Raw genomic sequence first — 14,279 nt, forward strand, 5'->3', positions numbered from 1 at the left:
GTCGCCACAGCAGGGCGCAGCGGCAACGCTGCTGCCGCGGGGGGGCGTGTCACGTGGCCGTCGCGGCCAATCAGGCCAACCCGGAAACCGAATTCCGACTAAATCCGTTGCGGAAGTGATACACGCGACCAGGAAGGGGATTGGGAATTGGCATAACGATTAACATTTGGATGGGAGAAAAACGGAGGAAAAAGGAGGGGGAAAAAGATTAAAAAAAAAAAAAAAAAAAAAAATGAGATTGCATAAGTCTATGAATCGAGATCGCGATTTTATTTTCTCGATTAATTGCCCAGCCCTAGTAGGCTATAGAGACTGAACAGCACTGAAACAGAGGGGAATAGCGACTGAACAGCACTGAAACAGAGAGGTATAGAGATTGAACAGCACTGAAACCGAGGTATAGAGACTGAACAGCACTGAAACAGACGGGAATAGAGACTGAACAGCACAGAAACAGAGTGGAATAGAGACTGAACAGCACTGAAACAGAGGTATAGAGACTGAACAGCACTGAAACAGAGAGGTATAGAGACTGAACAGCACTGAAACGGAGAGGTATAGAGACTGAACAGCACTGAAACAGACGGGAATAGAGACTGAACAGCACTGAAACAGAGGGGAATAGAGACTGAACAGCACTGAAACTGAGGTATAGAGATTGAACAGCACTGAAACAGAGAGGTATAGAGACTGAACAGCACTGAAACAGAGGTATAGAGACTGAACAGCACTGAAACAGGTATAGAGACTGAACAGCACTGAAACAGAGGGGAATAGAGACTGAACAGCACTGAAACTGAGGTATAGAGATTGAACAGCACTGAAACAGAGAGGTATAGAGACTGAACAGCACTGAAACAGAGAGGTATAGAGACTGAACAGCACTGAAACAGACGGGAATAGAGACTGAACAGCACTGAAACAGAGGGGAATAGAGACTGAACAGCACTGAAACTGAGGTATAGAGATTGAACAGCACTGAAACAGAGAGGTATAGAGACTGAACAGCACTGAAACAGAGGTATAGAGACTGAACAGCACTGAAACAGGTATAGAGACTGAACAGCACTGAAACAGAGGTATAGAGACTGAACAGCACTGAAACAGAGGTATAGAGACTGAACAGCACTGAAACAGAGAGGTATAGAGACTGAACAGCACTGAAACAGAGAGGTATAGAGACTGAACAGCACTGAAACAGAGGTATAGAGACTGAACAGCACTGAAACAGATGTATAGAGACTGAACAACTCTGAAACACTTGTGACAGGAATATAGAGGCACTTGGCTGAAACATGAAGCTGACTTGCTATGCACATAATCTCACACTTACAGGTCATCATAGAGCACTCTGTTGCATAGAACTATGGATTAGACCCCATCTGTCCATCATGATATCACCAGATATAATGTTATACTGAGAAATAAAACAGCAGTTCACTGGGCTTTAAGCTTAAGTGGTGTTTCCTCTTCCCCATTGTCCATTGAGTCTGTTCAATGGATGAATCTTTCTAGAACTAAACTCCAGATAATACAATCTGTTACACAAGTTGAGACTCCCAGTGCGGGGATCCTCTGGAGTATTTAAAAGAGAAGATGGACGTCCCACAGATTTAAGACAGCTGTCTGTTCGTTTCTGTATATGCTTCCTCATCTCTAGATAAACAAGAGTTGTTGTTGTTGGATGTGTCTAATTGACTTGGGACTATAACGACACAACACGTGTCTAATGTTGTGTTTACCGTTAACCTTTTTGTGGCCCTGAGATTACGTTCCCAGGGCGTTCTCCTCTTGAGACTTAATTAGTCCCTGATGCCGCGGCTTTCATCAGTGTGACAGGAGAGCTGTGGTCTGGGTTCATCAAAAGACAAGACACTTGGCTTTTAACAAAAGAGTCTTCACATGATCTGTCCCCAGGCTCATACGCTGCTGTATACCAGGAATACATGTTATTTTCTTCTAGAAAGTAGGGCTGATTATGTATTTTTATTATGTATTTCTTTTTATGTATTTGTATGTATTTATTTTAAATAAGGGCAATACATATTAATGAACATTTTCATGTAAATATGCCAGATTATTGCCAAAGGCTCATTTTCAGAATCCCTTTGCAGGTTGATGTTAACAGAGCAGACGATTAGAAATGTACATACATGTCATAACCACAAGAACAGACAACAGTACACGTATAAGTTACTAAATTACACAAACTTCACAACCAAAAGAACAGACAACAGTACATGTAGAAGTTACTAAACTACACAAACTTCACAACCATAAAAAATAGACGATAGATGAAACCGACAATGACAACACAATATGTGTGATGTGGCAAGACGAGGAATACTAAAATGTAATTTAGATACGCCTGCAGTATTTCAGCCTTGAATCAATGACGGAACCTCTGCAGTGTGCACAGTCTGTCTGTCTCATCACGTGTGTCTGTATCATCACGTGTGTCTGTATCATCACGTGTGTCTGTATCATCACGTGTCTGTATCATCGTGTGTGTCTGTATCACCTGTGTGTCTGTATCATTGTGTGTCTGTATCACCTGTGTGTGTCTGTATCGTTGTGTGTGTCTGTATCGTCGTGTGTGTCTCTATCATCACGTCTGCCTGCAGAGACCAGGTCATATGACTCTTTTGGATGCAGAATACAGAATGCTGTCATAGTTGCCTGAAGTAACTAGAACTTTAGACAAGCTGACCTTAGCCAGCAGCACACAGTAATGTAAGCCCACAAAATGTAGTATAACGATACCCCTGCCTCTGGAACCACATGAACTCCTACTCTGTCTCCCTCTCAGCCTTCCTACTGTCTCAATAAAGAACGTCTCTCCTGTGTCTCCCCTACTCTGTCTCCCTCTCAGCCTTCCTACCGTCTCAATAAAGAACATTCTCTCCTGTGTCTCCCCTACTCTGTCTCCCTCTCAGCCTTCCTACTGTCTCAATAAAGAACCTTCTCTCCTTTTTTTTCCGATCTACTTTTTCACCTCCTATTTTTTCTGTATTTTCTCCCATCCCATATAGTCGTTATGCCAATTCCCCCCTCCCATTCCTGGTCGTTGCGCGCATTTGCCCCCTACTTGCCGGTCTAGGGAGCCCTTAAGTCTATCGGATGCTTCCTCCGATACATAGGAGACAGCCAGCAGCCTCTTTTCACCTGACAGCGCGGACTCTCATTGGTGAAGTGTAACGCGCCGTGGGAGGGTCACACTACCTTCACCAGTTCCTTCCCTTGCTGTGCAGGCGCTCTGACCGACCTGTAGGAGTCGCTGTTTACAACGACCAGGATACCACCCACCGGCTTCCCACCCGCTGACACTGCCAATTGTGTCAGTATGACGACCGGCCAAGCCGGAGGCACCGCTGACAGCCAGATTCGATACCAGTGTCTCTGCGGTGGTAGACAGACGCTTAGTCCGCTGCGCTGCCCGGCCGCCCAAGAACCTTCTCTCCTGTGTCTCCCCTACTCTGTCTCCCTCTCAGCCTTCTTACTGTCTCAATAAAGAACCTTCTCTCCTGTGTCTCCCCTACGCTGTCTCCCTCTCAGCCTTCCTACTGTCTCAATAAGGCACCTCTGTGTTGCGCATCTCTCTTAAAGGCCTCAGTAGAACAGCGTGGACCGGTTGTTTTGTCTTAACGACTTTGGGTCCAGTAACCTGGTAACGGCAACCTTTCCACTTGATTTATTCCCACTCGGTATCTCTCACTGCTGTGCTCAGGGCATCTGCTCGTCCTCGGCCCACAGGGCTGTCCAGAGTAGACGGGTGCTATGGCCGTTCCCCTTCCCATGAGGTCAGGACTGGTGTACCCTAGGTGCCAGCCAGGGCTCGTCTGGGTCCTTGCCAGTCCTCACTGGAGCGATGGGGACACGACGTGTCAAATGCAACAGGCTCATAGGAAATGTGGCACAGATATGCGTGACGGGCATGGGAGCTGCAGTCGATTGTTATCTCGTGGAAATAATGTTGATTCTCTGTGAATAAGTCTACAGATCCAGCTCTTAACAATCGCACCTCTACTGCGAGGGCGCAGTATCATTAACGCCTCGTTAACAGCACTGCCAGGTCAATGGCCCATGATTAGCGCAGTAGCAGTGCAGAGCAGAGCTCAGAGTCCTAAGAGCTGCATCTGTAAATCGGGTCTCCGGTTGTTGGTGAGCATTGTGAAGAAGATGTATACAATTGTACCACGGTTAACTTAGCGGTATGTTGCTTTAGGCTACGTTTTAGACAAATACGTTTTTTTTTTGCTATAAACTGCAGAGGTTTTGCTACGTTTGCACCCAGCGTCCACACTGCTCCGGAGACGTTGGAGGACGCTGCTGACCCACTTTGTTTTTCACAAACCGGGGGTTTTGCATGACAGCGCAGATAGGCGGAGATACACACCTTTTCTTCCAAAAGAAAACGATATCCATGTGCATCACCCAATGGAATATATTGTTGAAAATGTATTCCGAGGCGGCTGAGTGGCGCAGTGGGCAAGGCGTTTGCCACTAACGCAGGAGATGCTGGTATCGAGCCCAGCTCTCTGCGTTGCTACCGGCTTGGCCGGCCGTCATACTAACACAATTGGCAGTGTTAGAGGGTGGGAAAGCCGGTGGGTGGGGATTGGACGTTGTGGACAGCGACTCCTACAGGTTGGTTGGGTGACGCCGGTACGGCGGATACAGGAAGTATCTGTGGCAGTGTGAGCCTCCCACACGCTACTCCTCGCCACTGAGAGTTCGAGCTGTTGCTGTGAAAAGATGCGACAGGCTGCCTCCTCGTGTACCGGAGGGGACACGTGATGCAAGGCTTCTATCCTCACTACAGCCGACCAGTGGGAGGCATAGTCTAGCAACGTTCAAGACAGGGGAGGGAAGAATTGGAAATACAAAATTGAAAATAAGGAGGAGAAAAAGTGGGTAAAAAAAAATTTATTCCGAGACGCCTTGATTAACGGGGCCATTCACATCAAAGCAACAAGCACGAATGGCGACGCACTGCAGTATGGACAGCAGCGCTACAATACTGTGGTGCTGAAATAGGTCTGGCAGCCTCTAAATGGAGCGCTAGAATACTGTCTGTGGTGCTGAAATAGGTCTGGCTGTGCTGAAATACTGTAGGTTTTGTAGCACTATGATGCGGTCTGTGAAACACTGCTTTTATCTCTCCACTCTTCATACATTGTAGGCTTATTTGAAGCGTTTTGTCTCGAGGCCGGTGTAGTCAAGAGAATAACAATAAAAAGCGTGCAGACCTTTCTGGTAGGGGTGTAAAGGTACACGTACAGTATCCGTACCGAACCGTTTCAGTGTGTACCGTACCGTATCGAACGGCTGTGTACCGAACGAATACAACGGTATGTTGACCACTAACGACCGCCCACTGGGGCTGTTTTTTTTCTAATATCTAATATAATTATTATTATAATCTTTTTCTTTACGTCCATTATTAATTTCAATATAGAATATTAATTGACAGCCCTACAAATACAATTAGTTACTGCACACTACATCACCCCTGAGTGGAACATGGAAAGCCAAACTTTCCCCCACTGTACCGAAAACCTGTACCGAACCGTGACCGAGGTACAGTATCTGTACCGAACTGTGGTTGTTGTGTACCGTTACACCCCTACTTTCTGGTAATTTTTTCTGAAACACAAAACGGCCATGAATCCATCGGCCTCGTTCTGCTTCCTACCGTTATTCCCGGCAGTCTTGGGCAGTTTTTCACGTCATTTGATAATCCATGACCAGCCCTTTGATAATCACTAGCCTGTTGACTCATTGATATGGGTAGACTATAGGTTGAGGTAGGTAGTTATGATTACAGTGTAAGGCAGTTGTAGACGGTGAAGGCAGTAGATGGGTATAAATTGAGTATATGCAATGGAGTTCAGATCATTGTGTGTTTCTGTATCATCATGTGTCTGTATCGCTGTGTGTGTCTATCATCGTGTGTGTCTGTATCATCGTGTATGTGTATCGCTGTGTGTGTCTCTATCATCACGTCTGCCTGCAGAGTCCTGGGCCCTCATGCATCAACGTGGACTTTGAACTTGACCTACTTCCACACGTAAGCACGGAATGTAGAACTAGCGTACGCACAGGGAAGTCGGCATTCATCACACGTGCGTACGCAGGCTCTATGGTCCTCCGTGTTGATGAATACCACTTTGTTCTACCGTCAATGCTCGTGCATGATTATCCATATATGGTCATGAAAATGAGGAAACACCCCCCATGGGATGTGAAATAATGGACCGACCCGAGCGGGACTCCGAGAAACTCCACGGAGAATTCACTGCTGTCGAACCAAGAAGACACTATCGCGTATTGTGGGATAAATAAAAGGCGGATTTGTAAACGGTGATGTCAGATATCAACGGCTCCCTAAGACCATTGCTGCAATTCTGCCTGGACAGCTCAAAATACTAATAAAGACCGTTCGTTGACCACTGTTTGGCGTTGGTTGTGTGTCATTATAACCGTGCTTGTAATATGAATGCCTTTATTAGTTGTGTTCGATTGGCTATATGATTTTTAGATGCATCTATTTTGTTGTCGGCTAATAAAGACCGCGCTGGAATATGACTGCCTTTTCCCGTGTTGTTTGATTAATACCCCATGGATTAAAGTTCTCCTCAATTTTATTCCAGATTGCGATGGATCTCCCGTCAATTTTCTACCTGCTGCATATGATTTCTAGAGGCATACTACAATCTATTTTGACGTCAGTATTGGGTAGCCTATATAAACAATATAATACGAGAGCATATACAAGAACAATGAATCTCACTGCATGTATGATAGCCTGCCTTTCAATACATGAACTTGAATCCCATCATATACATAGTCTGTCCACTATAGTGTCATTGCAATGCGTTTTCTATTCTTTCTTATACAGTAAAAAGGGGGAAGAACACTATATTAATATGACTTGTATTCTGCTTACAGCTTCGAAGTTCCACTTGTTTCGTTTAACGTAAAGCCTTTTAAATATAATCAAAACGTTCCCGTGTTTCTGCGGTCTGCGCAGAATAATAACGAGTTGAGCTTTATGATTTATGATGAATTGAAAATGGGGGACCCTGATGTAAACAAGACGAAAGTTGGTCTGCATCCCCAATTAACAATTGTATGTACTGAGCTGTACTGTACTGTACCCATTCTGCAATCTGTTAATAAACTTTTCAATCAATCAATCAATCAAGCTACGCGGAGCGCAGTCAGTCAGTAGCCTACACCCCGTATATTCCGATAACGCTATATAAACCATGCTGCATTCATTCTGAGAGAAAGATCTATTATTCCAAATGCTATTTATAGGGTTTTGACCATAATTACACTACTGTTGCTATTTTACAATGAACTATAATGAACTACGGTTCGTACAGAACGTGCCAGTGTTATTATGCACAGAAGCTCATTTCCTTGTTGTAATAATGTATTCTACCACTGGGCGCTAGGTACGCCAGGTCTGAAAAGTGCGTAGATGTACGCACAAAGTCAAGTTCAAGTTGAAGTTGATGAATCCCACTCTTTGCTTAGAAATGATCGTACGCACGGGGTAAGCACAGATCTGTGCGTAGAACACGTTGATGCATGAGGGCCCAGGTCTTATGACTCTTTTGGATGCAGAATACAGAATGCTGTCATAGTTGCCTGAAGTAACTGGAACTTTAGACAAGCTGACCTTATCCTCCTTTAAGCACGGTTACAGTTGTAGCCAACAGCACACAGTAATGTAAGCCAACAAAATGTAGTATCACGATACCCCGCCTCTGGAACCACATGAACTCCTACTCTGTCTCCCTCTCAGCCTTCCTACCTTCTCAATAAAGAACCTTCTCTCCTGTGTCTCCCCTACTCTGTCTCCCTCTCAGCCTTCCTACTGTCTCAATAAAGAACCTTCTCTCCTGTGTCTCCCCTACTCTGTCTCCCTCTCAGCCTTCCTACTGTCTCAATAAACAACCTTCTCTCCTGTGTCTCCCCTACGCTGTCTCCCTCTCAGCCTTCCTACTGTCTCAATAAAGAACCTTCTCTCCTGTGTCTCCTCTACTCTGTCTCTCCTCTCATCCTTCCTACTGTCTCAATAAAGAACCTTCTCTCCTGTGTCTCCCCTACTCTGTCTCCCTCTCAGCCTTCCTACTGTCTCAATAAAGAACCTTCTCTCCTGTGTCTCCCCTACTCTGTCTCCCTCTCAGCCTTCCTACTGTCTCAATAAAGAACCTTCTCTCCTGTGTCTCTCCTACTCTGTCTCCCTCTCAGCCTTCCTACTGTCTCAATAAAGAACCTTCTCTCCTGTGTCTCTCCTACTCTGTCTCCCTCTCAGCCTTCCTACTGTCTCAATAAAGAACCTTCTCTCCTGTGTCTCCCCTACTCTGTCTCCCTCTCAGCCTTCCTACTGTCTCAATAAAGAACCTTCTCTCCTGTGTCTCCCGCTCAGCCTTCCTACTGTCTCAATAAAGAACCTCTGTGTTGTACATCTCTCTTAAGGCCTCAGTAGAACAGAGTGGACTCACTGGTTGTTTTGTTTTAACTATGGAGTTCAGAGTTTATTGTGTGCGTGCGCGTGTGTGTGGTAAATGGGGGGCTGTCACTGTGGTACAGAGTTCAGTGAGATGACTGCTGAGGGGAAGAAGCTGGGTTCCCAGTCTTGTGTCTCAATGGTTTGAATGGACCACACACATTCCAGCCTTTAAAGGGGGGGGGGGGGGGGGGGGGGGGGGGCTATAACTTAGGGGTGGGGGAAAGAAAATCAATACAGCAATATATCACAATATTTTGCATGCCAATATTATATTGATACAGTGATGCCAAGTATCAATATAAAAAATGGGGGAAATATAATATATATATAATCCCATTTTACTGCAATAAAAATTAGGTGAACAGACTCAAAATCTATATATAACGGATAAAACGGATTATGTATATATATATTTTTTATTGCAGATGCTAACAGTTTTCCATTGGGGACATAATTAATAGTTAATAATAATCAAGTTGCGGTCAGTGTGTGTGTGTGTTAAAGAGGCACTATGCAATTTGTTGTGCATTAGTTCATGTACAATTGTCCGGTTTGTGATGCACATTAAAGAATATGACAAGCTTTCATGCCAATTATGTGAATAAATACACAATTCCTGCTTTTTCCTGCCTTTTTATGGGTATCTTTTCCTCCTTCAGTTACACAGATATCGTGACGTGTCGTAGACTAAGTTTCTTGCAACGTATCGATTATCGCGTATCGTGATATCATCATCGTTATGGAGGGCCAGACAGACATGGTCACAGTGTGGCATCGCGAGTTCTAACGGGTGAACACTCTGTGCCACCGTGCTGCAGATCTGAAGAAGACGCTGGCCGTGCTGCTGGACAACATCATGCTGCGCCTGGCCAAGCTGGAGTCCAGGGTGGAGAACATCTACAACGGCACCGGGGGCAACCTGACCACCGGCACCGGCACCACCGCCGCACCCAGCGCCACCAACACCAACGCAGAGAAGGTCAACGTCGCCGGTGAGCTTCTCCTCCATTGGGCCCTTTTCTTGGGCGTTCTCATTTCTAACAGTTTAAAGTGTTTTTATAACCCTTTCAGTGTTTTACCCCTGAAAAGAAATTCAGCAGCGGTGCTGTGCCTCTAGGGGGGTCCGGGGGCATGCCCCCCCCCCCCCCGGAACTTTAATGCATCAATCTGGTGCACTTTGAGAGCAAAATAAAGAGGCTAGATCTATGATGAACTTTGTGCTCAAAACACAAAATCGACTAGACTGCAGTGCTTTCTCCCTGCAGCCTTTTCCTTAAGCCCAAATGAAATGATAAAAAAATAAGTATAATTTTTTATTAAAAAAAATTAATAGTCTAGTTCATAGCAGCGGCGGTCCTAATTTGCGCCGCTGCTGAATGCATATAGGGGAAACACTGCCTTTCACTACCACACTACAGAAGGTTAACATTTCACGACCACACTCTACAGACGGTTAACCGTCTGTATTGTGGTAGTGAAAGGGTTAACCTTCTGTAGTGTGGTTGTGAAAGGGTTAACCCTTTGTCGTGTGTCAGTGGACGGGTTCACCTGCTGTATTGTTGCAGTGAAAGGGTTAACCCTTTGGTAGTGTGGTAGTGAAACGGTTAAGAGGACAATTAAGATTAGATTCAAATGCATTGTCATTATACAGCACAAGTACAGTACGACGGACAATGGCCCTACAATCAATCAATCAAACTGTATTTGTATAGCACATTTCAAGTGCAACTCGATGTGCTTCACAGAAAGTAATTGCAAAGACTCATTTGAATAATTGAAATAATTAAAAAAGAAAGGCAAGAAAAGAAACGAGGTAAAAGCAATGCTAAAAAGGTTAAAGGAACATGCCAACATTTTGGGAAATTAGCTTACCGTCTTCACCAGAGAGGGACAAGAAGATGGATACCAGTTTCCTCTCTGTGCGTTCAGTAGAAAGCTATCTGGCTGCATGTTAGCCTAGCTTAGCACAATGAATCGAAGCGGACATGACCGGTTAGCCTTCGGGAGAGGTGTTAGTTGGACAATGCCTAGGCTAACCGGCACTGTCCGCTTCCATTCATTGTGCTAAGCTAGGCTAACATGCAGCCAGATAGCGTTCTACTGAACGCACAGAGAGGAAACTGGTATCTATCTTCTCTCTGGAAGAACTAATGTTGGTGTGTTCCTTTAAGATAAAAAAAAAATTATTCCACAGATTAAACCCGTAGATCCTCCGGCAGGCTGTTCCAAAGGCTATAGGACCAGAACAGCTAAAAGCTGCTTCTCCAGGCCTTGTTGTTCTAGCCTGTGGAACAGTGTCAGAGGATCTCTAAGGATCTAAGGGTTCTGTCGGGCACATACTGTACCGAAAAAGCATTTCAGATGGATATGCCGGTGCATTGCCACTTAGTGATTAAAAAAAGAAAAAAAATACAAAACTAACATGCAACCAATGCAGGTACTTTGAAATGGATGTAATGTGACTTTCTGTTGTAATTCTGCAAAAGTAGATATTTCCTAGAGGCCTGGGTCCTCATAGCTTTCTTATCTATATTCCTAAAAAGTGTCGTCAGCCGAAGCCCCTTTTCGAAGCCTGCATCCTGGGAACATACTTCAAATAACCCTCCATTCACACCGCACAGCCCTTTTTATTAGCTCTCATTGATTTTCTGCCAGCTCACAGATGATGAATTTGCCCCAGTTGAGAAAACGAGGGTTGCTTTTTCTTGGATCTCGGGACTGAGTAGTTCACAAAGCATTTTCAATGTGGCCCCTTGTGCTGAGATGCAATATATTTTGAATTGGATTAGGATGAATGATCAAGTCCAGTCAACACCCAGTGTCCTCCCATCCATACATATAGTCATCTAGCATCTAAAGAAGGTTTATCTTCTTTGTTTGGAGTCATTTGCTTCATGTCTGTATGTATGCGTTTGTGGCTGCAGTGTGGGTGTAAGCCCAAGACAAATTTCCCAGCTGATGGGACAATAAAGTGACTCTTGACTTGACTCTTGATCTACGTAGGTCCCTGATTAGTCGCGTTGACTCTGTTAACTGCAGTGCTGAGTGGGTCTAATCACAATGATCTACTACTGAGTGGTCCTTGCTGCTTTTGCAATTCACTGTTCTTCCTTATTTGAGTATCATAACATAATTTGACCTATTAATGTACACAATACTCAAATTCATAGATTTAAAGAGACATCGTGTAAAGAAAAATGTTTGTTTTTGTATGGATATGGCAGTCTGAAATGCTATTTAGGGTTAGTCTTGATTGAACAATAAGATAATAAGAAATAACCATGTAAAAAATATTACAAAGATCATTTGTTGTAAAAATATTAATACAAAAGTAAAATAATAAACAAAACGGTCTCTTGTCCGAAAAGGAATAGGAAGAAGCAATATTCTTATCAGGTTCTACCCCTTATTGCAACCAACCCTTAAAAAGAATCTTTCATCTTTCAATCCATCAATCACTTCATCATTAGCAAGTAGGCTACATCTTCAAACAGTGTTCAATTGTCTTTCAACAAAATCACGTTATGATCAGTCCATCAATCAAGTTCATATACAATAATTACTGTTAATAAATAATAATTTATTTTACAATCCAATCGGCTACTGTCCATCCAGTATCTTTAGAAAGCAAAATGTAAAAGTCTGAAATGTTATTTAGGAAAGATTACATAGTCCTTGCCGTTTGACCAGGGTTTGAAGTCTTCAGATTAACAAGCCTAAATAAGATGTTGATAAGATGCAGTATAGCTACCTCACAATGGGAACACAAGTAATGAGAATTAGATCAATTAATTAATTCGGAGCCAGGAACACTGCTTACTTATATACTGCGCCGTTTGTAATATGTTTTACTCCTGGGTATGGAGTAGCCAGGCAGAAGTTGCCTTTGAGAACCAATGGTTCTCGAGCCGTAACGGCACATGGGGCAGGAGCCTATCTCCTGTTTCCGTAGCGTGAGGCAGCTTGATGTACAAGTACACCCCTTGGACATGCCGCTAGTATGCCAGGCAGGGAAGGACATAAAAAAAATCCATTTATATGTGTTGGTACACCCACCAAAAAGACTGTGTTTGATACAAGGGAAGAAACACAGAGACACAGGGTAAATGGTGAAGACAGACCAGTTTATTGAAGGAGGGTGGCAGGGCAGATGTTGCTGCTCCCAGGTCTGATTAGCTTGACCCAGGGCAGATGTTGCTGCTCCCAGGTCTGATTAGCTTGACCCAGGGCAGATGTTGCTGCTCCCAGGTCTGATTAGCTTGACCCAGGGGGGGCAGATGTTGCTGCTCCCAGGTCTGATTAGCTTGACCCAGGGCAGATGTTGCTGCTCCCAGGTCTGATTAGCTTGACCCAGGGTGGCAGATGTTGCTGCTCCCAGGTCTGATTAGCTTGACCCAGGGCAGATGTTGCTGCTCCCAGGTCTGATTAGCTTGCCCCAGGGCAGATGTTGCTGCTCCCAGGTCTGATTAGCTTGACCCAGGGGGGGCAGATGTTGCTGCTCCCAGGTCTGATTAGCTTGACCCAGGGCAGATGTTGCTGCTCCCAGGTCTGATTAGCTTGACCCAGGGCAGATCTAGCTACTTCCAGACACGAATGAGAGTCTGGGAGAAAAACTGCATAACAGAAAACTGCATAGTAACCACATCACACTGGGGCTTGTTCCAAGATGTCACATGGCTCTGGGAGAATAATCAAGCATAGGAAATGTGAGAGGACTGTGGTTTTCTGTTGTAGATGGTGGATTCATCAGGTCAGAGCTGACAGAAGCTGTGTTCATATTGATCCAACACTCCTACGTCTTAACTGGTTAACTGGAGCAGGTCTCCTGTTCTGGAGTGGGTGGGTGGGCCTTCCTCCCAGACTAGAAATCAATTACCCAGATAGGGATCTGGACAGTGGAGGAACACGCCTGCCTTTCACACAGGCTGCTATCAAGATGAAGGCCAGCAGCAGCCCCCAGGATTCCAAGCCAAGGATTCTGCCCTGCCAGGACTTCAAGCCAAGGATTCTGCCCTGCCAGGACTTCAAGCCAAGGATTCTGCCCTGCCAGGACTTCAAGCCAAGGATTCTGCCCTGCCAGGACTTCAAGCCAAGGATTCTGCCCTGCCAGAGACTAGGAGCCAATGATTCTGCCCTGCCAGGGATGAGGAGCCAAGGATTCTGCCCTGCCAGGACTCAAGGATTCTGCCCTGCCAGGGACGAGGAGCCAAGGATTCTGCCCTGCCAGGGACGAGGAGCCAAGGATTCTGCCCTGCCAGGGACGAGGAGCCAAGGATTCTGCCCTGCCAGGGACGAGGAGCCTCCAGCCCTGGAACTGACCCCCAAAAAACACTGAAATTATTTAGATGGGTTTGAATTTATGACAATAAAACCTCTTTGACGATACTGTTAAATTATTATTATTATTTTTTAAAGCCTCTCTGACTATTAGGGCTGACCTCGACTAGTCGAATAGTCGACTAATCGATCGAAAGGAGCCGTAGTCGACTGCCAACCTCTTAGTCGAATGCAAAAAAAAAGTATAATATATTCTTTTATTTTTTTTATTTTTATATCATTCTTTCCAAAAGCAAAGAGGCCTAGAAGTGTGGCTAACGCTAATGGCGCGCATACCAGTGAGGCTAACTGCCTAAGAAAACGGGCACAGAGGCACTGAAAGAGGATTTCCCCCGTCTAATGAACACACTAGACAAATATCTAGATGTATCAGTGGACCAATTGCATGCTTTAGCAGAGGACAAGAAGCCTTCAG

At 44.8% G+C, this 14,279-nt stretch overlaps 1 protein-coding gene across 1 annotated transcript in view; it reads left to right on the plus strand.

Annotated features, from left to right (window-relative positions):
- mgat5 (alpha-1,6-mannosylglycoprotein 6-beta-N-acetylglucosaminyltransferase) overlaps nt 1-14,279 on the plus strand; it is a 179,464-nt gene that overhangs the window by 72,255 nt on the left and 92,930 nt on the right. The window contains exon 3 of the mRNA XM_084315112.1: nt 9,346-9,519. Within this exon, the coding sequence (XP_084171238.1) occupies nt 9,346-9,519 (174 nt within the window). The remainder of the gene's footprint in view (nt 1-9,345; nt 9,520-14,279) is intronic.

The sequence above is a fragment of the Notolepis coatsorum genome, assembly GCF_963971535.1.
Source record: "Notolepis coatsorum genome assembly, chromosome: 1".
NCBI lineage: Eukaryota > Metazoa > Chordata > Actinopteri > Aulopiformes > Paralepididae > Notolepis > Notolepis coatsorum.